The sequence below is a fragment of the Microchirus variegatus genome (assembly GCF_963457635.1).
Source record: "Microchirus variegatus genome assembly, chromosome: 11".
Taxonomy (NCBI): domain Eukaryota; kingdom Metazoa; phylum Chordata; class Actinopteri; order Pleuronectiformes; family Soleidae; genus Microchirus; species Microchirus variegatus.
This window is the reverse complement of record NC_139812.1, coordinates 21,610,875-21,625,713: the sequence shown is the minus strand read 5'-3', so window position 1 is coordinate 21,625,713 and position 14,839 is coordinate 21,610,875. Positions and strand designations below refer to the sequence as shown.

At 42.2% G+C, this 14,839-nt stretch overlaps 1 protein-coding gene across 1 annotated transcript; it reads left to right on the top strand.

The window, feature by feature from the left end:
- The first annotated feature begins 2,877 nt into the window (after positions 1-2,877).
- Positions 2,878-14,291, top strand: klf5a (Kruppel like factor 5a). The gene is made up of 4 exons (XM_083897855.1): positions 2,878-3,188; positions 5,313-6,432; positions 7,847-7,906; positions 13,336-14,291. Exons 1-4 carry the CDS (start codon positions 3,024-3,026, stop codon positions 13,512-13,514), a joined length of 1,524 nt encoding a protein of 507 aa, XP_083753981.1. The 5' UTR covers positions 2,878-3,023; the 3' UTR covers positions 13,515-14,291.
- The last annotated feature ends 548 nt before the right edge of the window (positions 14,292-14,839 follow it).

Here is a 14,839-nt window from a genome sequence, read left to right as displayed (position 1 = left end):
ACAGCCGTTTATTTCACCGCTGCTGCTGTTTAATTGTCGAACACTCAGGTCAAACTGTGTTTTAATTTTGTTTGTATTTAAAAACCTGTGAATTACACTTTTCTACAAAAAAACGCAGAAACCTGTTGTTGTCCGTGTTTTGTTCTCCACCTTGGAAACAGATTATTCAGAGAGGATAAATTCTCCACGCACTGGTCCAACAACCAGAGGTAGTACCTTCCACGGGGTACACATTCCTAACTAGCCGACTGCCCAAGAATTCCTCTTTCTTGGCAGCGCTGGCTTTTATTAGGTCTGTCTATCATTATTTCTTCATCTTTTCCAGGTTTGCAGATACTGGTGGCCACAAACAGCATTTGAAGGAAGCTTAGCCCTTGATTTGCACAAGCTGAGGCTCCTTTGGCTTTAAATATAGACATAGCAGGCATACCTTTTATCATTTCAGACCATGTTCTTATCGGTGTCATATTAAACATGGCCAGATGACCATTTCTAAATCGGCCTCGTAGTACGGCACAATGCACCGCCTGATTTTCTTGTTGTACTTGATACGTAGAGCAAACATCCCATTAGAACTTAAAGCGTGCCAGTCACTTGTGCGTCTTATCGATGTATGTACACATTGCACAATGTGTTGGATATCTACAGGCCCCTTTTATCTCTACGTTTCAATTGCTCAATGTATTTTCTATAATAAAGCACACAAAATAGGAAGAAAACACTCTCCAATCTCGGTGGGAGGTAATACTTATTTGAATTGTTAGGATATTAAATATCACTGCGTTGATTGTGGCTATTCTTATTTTTGACGTATGCCCCAAGAAATATGCTGCCTCTAAACACGCGCGGAACTCTTGGGGGGGACTGTATGTGTGAACACAAATGTCCGCAGAAGTCGCTCTGCTGATTCTCCTGCCAGCTCCCCGCCTCCACCACCATGAGTGAGGCCGTGTGAGAACACAGCAGGGGAAAACTCCGGAGAATCCACGAGCGAGTGAAAGTGCAAGTGTCCCGCTTCGTCCACGCTCAAGCCCCTATATCCTCCAGACAACGTCCTGCTGCTGTCGTTATAGAAGTGGCAAAACCCAATGTCTGGAAAAAACACAAAAGTGTTTCCCAAACATTTTACAAGGTGACCCATTTATTTGTTTTAAAGACTGCAAACTATCGTGACCCAAATCACAAAATAAATGATGATTCTTTCCAACAGATGTTTGGGAAATTAAATATCAAACATACCATTTTATGCATGCTATTTCAAACATATGCACATTAGAATGAACTAAAAGGTTACTTACCTGCCATCTGTCTGTGAGTCCAGACCCGTCTTTGGAATAAATGACCTATAACAGTTATATCTGACAGTTATATATATGCATACACGTACACACACATATATATGTGTATATATATATGTGTGCGTGTGTGTGTATATAAATACATATATATACACATATACATATATATACACATATACATATATATACACATATACATACACATATATGTGTATATATATATATATATATGTGTGTATATATGTAAATACAAATACATGTATACACACACATATATATATACACATACACATATATATACATATATACACCCATTATATACTGTAACACTATTACATTTCAACTTGAATGCAGTATCAGTGGTCCATAATAAAAACTGGGCCATTCAGCATGATGTTTACAAGTTGTCTAACAACACTAGACATAAAATAAAGGAAGGAAAACAACATTATATAATGTCAGAAAGAGAATTCATCCTGAATGTAAACTCGACGATAATCAGATTAGATTTGCAGCATTAAACCAGGCGTTAACTGCCTGATGATCTCATGCAAGAAAACTCAAGTTTCATCTTTTAAATCTCTTCTATAAACTCACATGGTGATATTGTTACATGTTGGGACCTTGCATGACAGGGGACTTGTTGACATTTGAATTTCTAACTTTGCTAAAAAATAAAAGACGATTGCTAGTCATGATTCTTGTTAAAGATACCACAAACTATTAAATATAAACTATAATAGATGATAAAAAAAACATGTATTTACAGAGTGTGAGTGTATGTAAAGTTACATAAGAGAGAGTCCAGAGTTTTTTTCTGTCAGACAGGGCCGATGTGATTGAATAAGAGATTGGAGTCTCTGTGTCTGTGGCAGCAAAGATTTACTGTTTCTTTATGACACCGACGCTGAACGAGTCCTATAGAAAATATGCTCCGCTGTCTGTTCAATGTGTGCACAGACACTTTAAAATAATAATAATCATATTTGTTCATTATTAAAGACCCATTTTATTCACTCATGTCCAAAATAGAAAAAGTATAAACAAAATGGTGGACTGGAAAAACCTGATTGGCAACAGTGTGACCTCTGATGTGTTCCTAATTGTCTTTCATGTCTGTGTTTTTTTGTTTGTTTTTTAATCTTTGTTTTAAATTTGAAAAAAATTTGGACGCAATTTTTGTTTTGTTAAATGTGTTATTTTGCCATGTTGGGTTAAGGATATACAAACAAACAACTCAAAATTATTATTATAATTTTTTTTTTTTTAAGTAAAATACTGTTTATTCCATGTTTATTTAAATATATTTTAAAGATAGAAAAAAATAAAGTTCTTAATGATAAAAGGCCGATATTTGAATGTAATCTACTGTAGTGGGTGTGTATGTGTTTTTTTTGTGTGTGTGTGTGTAGACGGAGCGCAGGGCGGTGGCTGCCGGTGAATGAATGATCAAAGCCTTTTTAAACGTGTGGTGGGCGGAGCCTGGGCTGTATTTACTGTGCGTGGCCCCGCCCTAAAGGCAGCAGATAGAAAAGTGTCCGTGGTCCGGTGGAGGGATGAAACAAGTGGAAGAGGATGTATCACTAACAAGTCCACGCTCTCACACACACACGCACGCACACACCGCGTCGCCTCCATTTCCTCTCTCTAGCATCCATCCATTATCCATCCATCCGTCCTCCGCGCTCGCTCACTGATCCTCTGCGGTGGTTGCTCCGGAGCTCCATGGCCGCGGCACTCACCATGAGCAGCGGCGGCGGCGGGCAGGAGGATCCCTTCTACCCGCTGCAGAAGGCGTCTCTCCCGGCTGTGTTCCCCCTGGAGGAGTCGGCGTTGTTCGGCTTGGACTGCAAGCTCTCGGAGAAAGCCGGACAGGATGACTACACGCAGGTAAACGCGAGCGACTTTACACCATTATATTATTATTATTGATGTCTTTCATTGCATTGAATGGGCGTGGCAGACTCCCTCCCTGTATGTTCGTGTATTTATTTATTTGTGTTATTATTATTATAATTTTTTTAAAACGGCCTAAAAAAAAAATTGTGAATCCAGCTCGCTGCGCGTGTCTCTCATCATCAGCACTTTTGTTGTGCGCTATTTGCGGTCATAGGCAAAACAGGCTGCTCCGCCTGCGTGCACCGCATGTTTGCTCTGCTCCTCCGCCAGTTGCTCACCAGTTGTTGTGTTGGTCCCCCCCCCCTTCCTCCTCCACCACCACCACCTCCTCCTCTCACCACCATCCCAGCCTGACAACAACTGACTCCAGCGCCGGACACTTTTAAAAGGTCCCGGCAACTTCTGACCGCAGTAAAGCAAGGAAACTTGTGCAGCAGCAGCAGCAGCAGCAGCAGAGGGGGGAACACAAGTCTGTGCACAACAGCTGGTGGGATAAGGAGCCTAGAAATAGCAATAGCAGCAGCAGCAGCAGTAGTAGTAGTAGCAGCAGCAGCAGTAGCCCATCCCCAGATACTACTGTGCTGCTGCTGCAGGGAGGCATGGGTGTTTCCCCATTCCCTTTCATGTTGCTGTTTTATCCTGTGCTGGGCTTCTCTCTCTTAACTTTTAGAATATTCAAATCAGACCTGATGTGACTAAAAAAAATTTATTTATAAAATAATTTTTAAAAAAACAACAACATAGAGGTGCGGGACCAAAAATCGATAAATAAATAAAGTGAAAAACCACTGCACGAGTGAATAACTAATATCCCCTGTGGCTTCCTCTGGTTTACTTAGCTAAAGTAAATAACAGATTATATGTCCAGTCACAAAATATTTTTTCAACTTGTTCAGAATATTATCATGAACAATTTTTTAAAATATAGAATGACTTAAATCAATCAAAATAAGCATTATTTTTGTGTTTGAGGTGTATTTTTTTCACTTTTATACTTAAATAATTAATTTAACCCTATAATATGTACAGAAAGGCTAAATTGCGTCAGACTACAGTTTCAAAGTAAAAGCTGCCGGCAAAAGCACATAAACGTTGCTCGTCGCTCACTTGCAGCTGTTTTTTTTTTTTTTACTCGTCTAGTCACACATATCGTGTTCGCTAACTGTGTTGCTCTTATTACTTTCCTATTGATAAGTGCTTAGCTAGAGCTGGTGTAGGACAGAAAGGCGTGATCACACCTGTGATCAATTTAGAGTCTGAAAATAACCAAAACGCCAACGTGCTATGTCTTTGGAATACCCAGGGAGAACCCACGCACAAATATAAATCGATTCAATCGGGGTTTGAATCACAACGCCACCGTTGTGACCTATCAGAAGAACAATCTAATACCCTAAATATCATTTTAAAAATGCTTTATCATGCTTACACTGATCTGTTTCGCAACAATTTAATGCAAGCTGGTTTTAACAAAGAGGCTGATCAAGAAGAGCCATGGGCGATATTTGAACATTCAAAATACATTTTTAAAAAGCCACCACAGATTAAATTTAAACCAGTTATCTGTTCAATTCTGTGGCAGATGGGTGTTTGTGTATAAAATGGCTGATTGTGTAGCAAGGCAGTGCATGAAAACTCTGTTTTCAACGCTTTAGTTGAGGATCATCAGCCTCAGCCTCTAATTTATACACAGGGACAATAATACAAAATTAGTTTTAAGTATTTTTTGCTCCTGAATTTTTGTTTTGTCTTAAAAATTAAAGTACTGGTTGTGATAAAAGTGATATGGAGCCGTCTCTACTTATCCTAATCACAGATGTGCAACATTTCTGACTGTGTTTCCTCCTGCTCCTCAACTGTTGCCCTCAGCAGCTGATGTGTTTCTCAGTTCAGCCTTGCAGGCACAGAGGGAATGTGGCAAGCGCCTATTGATGACTACTTGATGAATGTTTTAGCCATGACTGTGCTATCAAACCTTTGTCTTCTCAAAATAGCACCTCCAAATAGTTTCACGATGGCTCATGAGAAGCACTTTGCTGAAGTCTGAGCCGGATAAATCTGACCAGAGAAATGATTCTCTTTCTTTTTTTCTGTCTTTTTTTTTTTTACCGACAGGCAAAATGTGAGATGGACAGATATCTCTCCCCGCAGCCTCTCTCCCTTCACCATCCTGCAGACAACCACCAGAAGTCACACAGAGAGGTGGATCACTTCTTCACCGACGACCACACCGGCGCCCCCTACACACTAAACATGAATCTTTACCTCCCTGAAGTCGCCTACCTGAGGATGGGATTTTGTCAGCAGGCGCGGCCTCTACAGCACCAGAACCACACGGGTCTCACTCAAATCAAAACAGAATCCACCTCCCCGTGTTTTTCCCCCAACCTGCAGCCGCACTGCCCCAACACTTCACCTTCAAATAGCTGTAGCACATCTGGGCACGGCCGCGGCGCTATCGCTATGGAAACGTCAGCCATAAACATGACACTAACAGGGTTACCGGACTTTACCAGTGTTTTCAATCACGCTGGAGGCAGCCAAGGTGGCGAATCAGTGCCGGAAGTGTTTGTCAAACAGGAAATGACGTCGCAGTTTGAGCCGCACGCTCTCCACCACCACGACAACAGCGGCTCGCTGTTTCAGCTCCTAAACTCTGGCTTGGACCATCCGCACGGCAACAGCATGGAGGCTCAGCAGCACCATCAGCAGCAGCAGCTGCACCACACTTCCACAGTCCACACACCTTTCCACGATCTGTCGGTCGCTTCCTCTTCATCGCAGCAGGAGCAGACAGCCAAGCCTGCTTACTGCAGCCTGGGCGGGGAGGCCTACGCACACCCCCGCCCGCAGGCACACCCACATTATCTCCAGCAGCAGCAGCAGCAGCAGGTGCCGTACCTGCCGCCGTCTCCGCCCAGCTCGGAGCCCGGCAGCCCGGACAGGCAGAAGGAGCTGCTCCACACCATGTCTCCTCCTCCATCATACGCGGCCACCATCGCCTCCAAGTTGGCAGGCGGCCCCCCAGGACACGCAGCCGGCCCGGGACCAAGCAGCTTAGCCCTGCCTCTCACTTCAGGTCCCGCACCAGTCTCAGGTCAAGCTCCCGCTCTTCCCCAAGCCCCCGCAATAACCACGACCCCGACCGCGGCCCAGACCACCGTGTCCGCCCGCTACAGCCGGAGGAACAACCCAGACTTGGAGAAGCGGCGGATCCACCACTGTGATTATCCAGGTTAGAACAAAAAGCACTGTAACGTGCACGCCGGGTCTTGTCACTGTTGTTATTTTTACACTGCGCTGTGGTCAGGTGAATCTCAGGTCACTCACAGAGGTCAGCTTTAAGAAAAAAACAAAAAAAACAGCGGGTATTTTAAGACGCCCATGCATTTTTATAAAATTACACGTTGCATCTTTTGAATGACTTTCCCTCCGCCTCCGAGTCAGAACCACAGCAGCAGCAGAGAACACGCTGCTCTGGAATTTGACTCTTTTTTGGCAAACGACGCTCTCGTCAGTCAGTCAGTGTGTGTCAATTAAGTGTTTCGTTTAAGACCTACTTTGTAGGTTTATTAGCACGCACCTAATAGCTGCGAGTCTCTCAGTCACACACTCTTGTGGCTTCAGAGTCATCGCTCGCTGGTGCGACTGTGGAGTGAAGTGTTTGTGTGTGTGTGGGAGTTTTTAATTACAGAGATGTTCTTCTTAAGTCATTTGATTTGTTTTTTCCACACATATTTGTGTACAGTCCCACTGTAGATATTTTTTTTTCTCTCTTAACCTGCTCTCAGTCACACACACACACACACACACACACACACACACACACACACACACACACACACACACACACACACACACACACACACACACACACACACACACACACACACACACACACACACACACACACACACACACACACACACACACACACACACACACACACACACACACACACACACACACACACACACTCCTACTGTAGCTCCAGTGCGATGTGCAGCTACTTGCAGGACACAAAGTCAACTGCCTCGCGGCAGCGTGTAAAATGGGCTTAAACGGAGCCTCCTGCAGCGTGTTTGCACAAGTCTAATTTCTTTAAAGTCAAATGAAGTGGAGCTGTCATATCCACTGAAGGGCACATGCACACGTTACACGCTGTGTGTTTAATACATAAAATTCCAATATTTTCTGTTGTTTAAAGCCTTTAAAAAAATCTGAAGAATATTGATTTAGTCTTTACAAAAACAGGCAATATATAACATGTGAATGTCTTGATGTCAAACAAACTCATTGTAATCAAATCAGTGCCCCGTTTGATTAGTGCAGTGGTTTTTAACTGTGATTATGTCGAGTATAAACGACAGTTGAGCGACAAACAAGAGCCCGAGAAACACTTTGTTCACAAAGTCACGTTTGAATGTTGTGAGAATCAGAATACCTATGTGTTAAAGTAGCTTTGGTTTTCCCCAAACAAAAATCACATCATCATCATCATCATCATTTGCAGCTTCTGTTCTTCATTAGTTTGCGTGTCTGTCATACCGCAGCTCGGTTTATTCGGGTAAATACATATCTGGCTCATGCGAGTTATTTGGATTTGGATTGAGCCTTGTGTTTGTGTTTATCTCCCTGTCTGTCGTCAGGCTGCAAGAAGGTCTACACCAAGTCGTCCCATCTGAAAGCGCACCTCAGGACTCACACGGGTAAGACATTCATATTAATGACCTATTTTTTTGTTTTAAAAAAAAATCTTTCTAATCAAAACGTGTGACGCCGCGCAACACGAGTCGTATTTCGGTATCTGCGCTGGCACCGTGTTGCTGGGCAGAGTGTTGTGTTCTTGGCATGTGCGTGTAAATGTATCCTACCCCATTCCCATCCTCTGCCCAATATACTATTCCATCAAAACAGGTGGAAGTGACACACTTCTGCCAGGGAGATGACTCTCCCACTATGTGGCCACTGCGAGACATGTGGTGCCATGTCTCTCGGGAGCCCCTTTGCCTGTTTGGACATCGATATTTAAACACTTAGACTACATTCAGATTACCAGGCTGAAGGGGGCTCGTTTCCCCTTTTTTTTTTTTTTTCTTCCTTTCAGGGTTGTGTGGACAAAGTAATCCAATAGTCAATTCCAATTTTCGACTCAGATTGGTGTCACTTAAGTATGTGCTCCTAGATCAGATACAAATCCAATATGTGGCCATGTGACATTAATGGGAATGGTCAGATTCAGAATCCACGAGGCGTTTTTTTCTTGCCTGTACGCAAGAGGCAACCATTTGTGAATCTGAAATTCTTCAGATTCACAGTACATTTGAAACCGAAAATTCTGCATCACCTGCAACGACTGTTATTAGCACTGATATTCACTCATTATATTGCATATTTTCATGTAAACGGGAACATAATTCACAAAATCCAATGGAAAAGACTTGAAATTGGCAGGAAGTTCTTTTCGCAAACCAGCAGAAGCGCCCTCTGGTGGCTACTCACTATATTATTACCTCCTGATTAGCTTCACCTGGCAAACTGACTTAAAGACTTATCGATTTTTAAGCACAAATAAGGCGACATGTTCTGAGGGTTGCTGACTTTGACCTCCACTGTGGAAGTGGACACCAATGGGGGACGGTATCGCCCTCTAGAGCTGAATCGCGCTCACAAATTTGCTTCGATAGCCACCAATTCTGAATTCCCCTCAAAGGGGATGATCTTATCAGTTATCAGTTTCATCACTGTTTTCTGTATGCAAAAAGGTTTTAAGAGGGCGGCGGCGTTCAAATCGTATTTGAAATGAATCCGATTTAAAAAACACGTGGTTCTCTGAACGTAGCCTCGCTCAACGCCTTAAATCAACCGTACAAAAATATCTGCGGTCAACTCGTCCATCACAGCTCCACCTAAGTCTTCACTCAATACCTCGATCCACTCTGTTATCATTTGTCTTGTATTCTTTCTCTTCAAGTCACTCTCTTTAACCCCCCCACCCCACCCCACCCACACACACCCACTTCACTTCACTTCAGTGGAACTATTATTTCTGGATAACAAGTCAACAAACAAGCGTTCAGGTGTCGAGACTCCGCCTCAACTCCAGCTAACACAACAGCGAATCCCTCGCTCTTCGGCGATGCCCCCTCGACTCTCACCTCCGATCGAGAATCACTTCCTTTCGTGAGCCTGAACAACTTGTTCGCAGCCTTGTTGTGGGTGTAATTGCCCTGCGTTTTCAGCAGTGGGAACATGACACGACAATTAGACCTGGCATGGGTCCCGCTGCAGGCTGATTGTGGTTATTGCAGTTATTACAGACCACAAAATGAGAACACAACACAAGGATGTTGCAGCGGCAGCTTCCTTATCCTCTCTGTTTTCGTCAGTCACGCTTTAGATGTTTTTTCCCCCCCCCCCCCAAACTCCTGTTGCTTTCATTCATCTAATAATCATCCCTTTCTACTTTTGTGCCACCCTTCCTGCAGTACACACACACATTCTTATTTCTATCTCTGTCTGTTACTCATCCTACGTTTCTTATTCAGCCTCTTCAGCATACTCGGACACACACACACACACACACACACACAGACACATCCACACACACCTGTCAGTAATCTGTATGAGATGATTCCTAATGCGTTTTGGGCCCCAGTGGGAGTTCCCACTCTAATCTCCATCAACATCCATTACCCTGATTGTTTGTGTGTGTCTGTCTCTGTGTGTGTGTGTGTGTGTGTGTGTGTGTGTGTGTGTGCGCGAGCGTGTTGTGAGAACTGAACACTTCTCTCAACTCCCTCTTGTGTTTTTCTTTTTTTTGTCGTCTTCCCTCCTTGTTTTCAATTTCAGGTATGCGCTTCTAGGTTTGGTGACACCGTAGTTGAAGTCACAACAATCCTAATTTAAAGGGTTATTGCACCCAAATGACAAAAAAGAGCCTAATTTTTTTTTTTTAGTCCTCAGCATCCTGGCACTTATTGTAATTATTTGCCCTCGTTTTGACATCTCCATCTCTTAAATTTCAGCCTGAACTTTAATTTGATTGAGCTATGTGGTGTTGTATTAATGCTGCTTCCAAATATGACAATTTAAGTCTGAGGCCTGAGGCTGAAATGCATTTTAAAGTGACCATGCCACTACATTAAAGGGATTTTATTCGTTTAAACGAGAGTGCTTTGAAATTTTAACGTTTCCCACCCAAAGAGCACCTCTTACTAATCTAATGTTTGCCCGAGAAGCGCTCCTACCCAAAGAATTTCCAATGACAACTTGATAGTTCTCTCATGACATTAACTTTCAGCTATTTTTATTGCTTACTCAACAGAAGTAGCTCCAGTGGAAGCCGTTCAAAGGGTGGTGTCTGAGAAATGTCATGCGTTATCCCTATAAAACATCTTATTGTTGTTAATTTGAATAAAAAAGATTTTTCAAAAAGATAAGGATGAGAGGAACAAAACCAGGCGAACCCGGGAAGCAAAGTTTCCATTACATTCGTTTGATTGTGTGCAACGTTTCATTCCTCGCATTTGTAGCTGTAAATACATTCTAAAACACAGGTAAAATGGAAAAACTTCATTACTAAACACACAGAAGTGGTAGAAGGGACAAAATATGAAGTTTTTAAAACAAAATACACCCTTTTTCCCCCTTAAAATAGCAGTTTGGAAATCATTTAGATGAGTCACTGACTTGTTATCTGCACAAAAATGTCTCAGAACTGAGGATCAGGACAAAACGTCCAGCAAAAGCTGCTTCAGAATTTACATTCTTTTCATTTAAAAGTCACAAATTGAACCCAAATATGTCAAAATCTGGACAAATTAACGCCCCCACGCTATCAGTGCGAGCGTTATGTGATTTCTCTTGCATGTAAGCTGCGGTGCAAACAGTGTGCAGAAGGGCTGGGAGGGTTAGAGTCGAGGGCCCCGGAAAAACAGAGAGACCTGTCTTTAGCTGGCACCGAACAAGACTGGTCACACTCGTTTTTTTTCCTTTCCTTGAACAAAGTGCCTGCGGCTGCAGCTGAATGCTGCTGCTTCTGCTGGAATGACAAGAGTGACAAAAACAAACACTACATCTGTCACAGATGCACACGCTGGAGCGGAGGCAAACAATACAGGCGAGTCGTCCGTGGGAAACTCGTGCTGTGTCAGGGAACGAGGCCTTGATGAATGTGTGTGTGTGTGTGTGTGTGTGTGTGTGTGTGTGACACTCGTATGACTGTTTATGGTGATAGACAGCTGCACTTTTCAGTAAAGCCAGTTCCCCCAGTTCCTCCACCCAACTGTATGAGTCACCGCATCTCGGGGAATTAGTGTTTAGCGTTTTAATGACGCCAGGTTTAATCAGTGCGATCGGTTCCTCTAATCACATATTGACACGGTTTTCCCCCCGCTGTCCCAGATTGGTTGAGCTCATGTGACAAGAAATTCAGCTGGATTCACTGTTTTTAATGAGAAAAATGTTTGTTTGTTTTTAACAATAAACACGACAACAAGTCAATAACCTGCTATTCTAACCACAGAGTGAAACATACATTTAGCAAAGACAACTCTCTTCAGTAAAATAGTGTTAAAGCTAGGTAAACATAAATCATAAATAGTTTAAATGTCCACAGCTTCACCTCCTATAACTTCAAAGTCAAACACATGTAGACCAAAAAAAAACCCCACTCTGCATAAAAGGAAGAAAAAAACATCAGAAAAGCAAATAGGCACACACCCTGGTTTAAAAGTCCATTTTATGTGTTCAAGCCTTGTCCTTTTTCACCCCATATGGTTTCATGTTGACAATTTAATTTGTTATTTTCTGTTGCTATTGTTTTTCTATGATCGAATAGTAAGGCATTTCTTTTGTTTGCCCAGTGCCACAGTGTTGGTCACACAGATTTTCAAAAAATGTGCATATTGTAAAGTATCTGACCACCTGGCTTAAAAAAAAGGTTGCAAGATGTTTCAAAATTGGGTTTGAAGGCTGTAAAATTCAGCAACATTCTCACTCACACACACAAGGCCTGTTTATACTCGTTCTTTTTGTGTACGTCGAAAGAAATGGTGCAATACGTGGGGGGGGGGGGGGGGCAGTATAAAGTCAACGGTCCAATCAGTCAGAAAAACGATTTAGAGTAGATATGTGGGTTTAAAATGGGTAGATAGAAAGTTTTTCAAAGAGCCTCCAATTGCAAGGCTGAACGACTTTTAATAAATATCTAATTGCGATTTTTTTTGACAGGAATTGCAAAATTTGCAATATCCGAAGGAATGGTGACTTTTTAAAACTCATTTTCATTCGATAATCATATGTAAACATATTTAAAACGATTGTCTCATATTTGTGCATATCTGTAAGAGACAGTTTGTAGAGTAAGATGTGTATAGATCAAGACAATGATGAATCTAAAATTATAATTTTCAGCCCTACACGTAGGAAAATATGTTGAATATGTTATTGAACTGGAAATGAGAATAAATCTGTAAAAATGACTATTCCTTTTCATATCAAATAACCACAATTAGATATTTATTGAAACATGTACAAAAAGTTTTATTTTTGGGAACAAAGAAAACCTGATTCTATGGGTTAAAGGTGACGTTATTTAGTGTGACCTGTGCTTGCACTTTACCCTGGCTCTCTTCTATAAACCTGGGAGTGGGAAACCATAATTAATGTTCTCGTTTAAAACCTGTTTGTCCTACGATTACATGTTGACACATTTCTGCTGAGCACCAGCTTTGTTCAAGACACGCTCGAGCATTTAATACACATCAGTTTGCTAATTAATACTCTACACTGTCTTTCATGAGTGTCCTCATTATTGTCCTTTTATCTTGTTTTTCCTTGCACATTGTACAAAAATACTCTTATTTTCTTACCGTATTTCTATTTTCTGCCTTGTGGTTTCCAGCTGTTGTAACACTGCAAAAGGAAAGTCTTAGGTTATAATATATAAGACCAACATTCAGTCATGTCATTCAGCAATAATCAGACAATGTGAGAGACGTTGTGCACTGACACTGCTCAGCTCCTGTAAAACATATTCAAAAAAAAAAAAAAAGTGTTTCTGCATGTGATATACTGTAGTTGTGATAATTAAGCACTGTTAATGCTCATGCACACCTTCTCTCTCCTCCCGCAGGTGAGAAGCCGTACAGGTGCACGTGGGACAGCTGCGACTGGCGCTTCGCGCGCTCCGACGAGCTGACTCGTCATTACCGGAAGCACACAGGCGCCAAACCCTTCCAGTGCGTCGTCTGCTCCCGCGCCTTTTCCCGATCCGACCACCTCGCCCTGCACATGAAGAGACACCAGAACTAGCAACACACACACACACACATTAAAAAAAAAAACACACACACATACACACATTACAAAAAGAAAAAACACAAGCACTATCCTGACACACATAAAGCACTCACTCTTTCAAAAACACTAATGTTACCAGCTGCCTGATGCAGCTTCTCACTGACGCCACAGCTCCTCCTGGTGCTGCTATCATGTGCTAAGAACAAAAAAAAAAAAAAAAAAAACACGGTACGATAGCCTAAAAAGAAAACAAATGTGGACAGTTTGGAGGTCGTATCGTAGAGAAAAGCGACGGCCAGGATTTCCCTGGTCCTGTTTCTTCCTCCAGATACACTTGGTTTCTTTTGGAGGAATAAAAAGAAGAAAAATAGTACCAAATAATAAAAAAAAAGAAAGAAATACAGGACTGGAATGAAAGCACTTACCACTCAAAAACTTGTAAAATCCTTTTTTCCTCTCTGTTCTAACATAGAACCAGCTTCTTTTTTTGTAAAGGAGAAGCTTTTGTTTGCAAAAACTAGTCAAACCAAAACCTTTGTTTACTCCATGGATTGTTAGTTTGTTTTGTGAAAACTGGAACAGTTTATGTATTGTTTTGTTTTGTTTCTCGTCGTTGTTATTCTTTACCAAATCCTTTGATTTGCACTAGAATTGGTCGTCAAAAGTCTGAGCCTGAATGGCCCACGCGTCTCTTTTCACCACTGGAAAAACGGATCATTATCACTGCTGGACTGAATCTCACAAATCATTACTGTTCAGATATTAAAAATTGAAGGCATTTATACTCTGGAGGGAGGGAAGAAAGTGCGTGAGCGCGCGGGGGGGAGCGGAGGGGAGGTTAGGGAGGGGTGCGAATGGAGGAGACAGAAAGATTTTTTGATTTTAGTGAGAGGGGGGCAGCCGAGGACGATGGAGAAAAAACGAGGGAGGTGGACGGTTGCTAAAGAGCAGCAATTAGGCGATGAATTATTCAGGTGGTGTTTGGATGGATTTCCAGAAGAACCCGTGGACTTGTCCCAGAATTCATTCATTCATTCATTCAGTTAAACAGAATCGACTGTATTTGATGCACAAAGCGTTATTTTCTCTCAGAATTACATTTACCGCACACAACCAAAGCGTCTTCATCATCATCATCATCAACACCTTATAAATAAGTGCCTCCTCTTCTTCTGGTTTTGTGCAGTGGTAACAGAGCTGTGGTTGGTGTAGGCCGTCACACAGACAGACAGACACACACACACAGACAGACAGACAGACACGCGGTGCTGTTACCCGTCATGTATTGTTATTTAACAGCTCGGCTCAGGCCGCCCCATGGATGTCTTGTCTTTTCT

Excerpts from the sequence above, each read along its gene's own strand:
- klf5a (XM_083897855.1), top strand. The coding sequence starts at position 3,024 with ATGGCCGCGGCACTCACCATGAGCAGCGGCGGCGGCGGGCAGGAGGAT. Across the intron at positions 3,189-5,312 it reads GACAGGATGACTACACGCAG|GCAAAATGTGAGATGGACAG; the intron begins GTAAACGCGAGC and ends TTTTACCGACAG. Across the intron at positions 6,433-7,846 it reads CCACCACTGTGATTATCCAG|GCTGCAAGAAGGTCTACACC; the intron begins GTTAGAACAAAA and ends GTCTGTCGTCAG.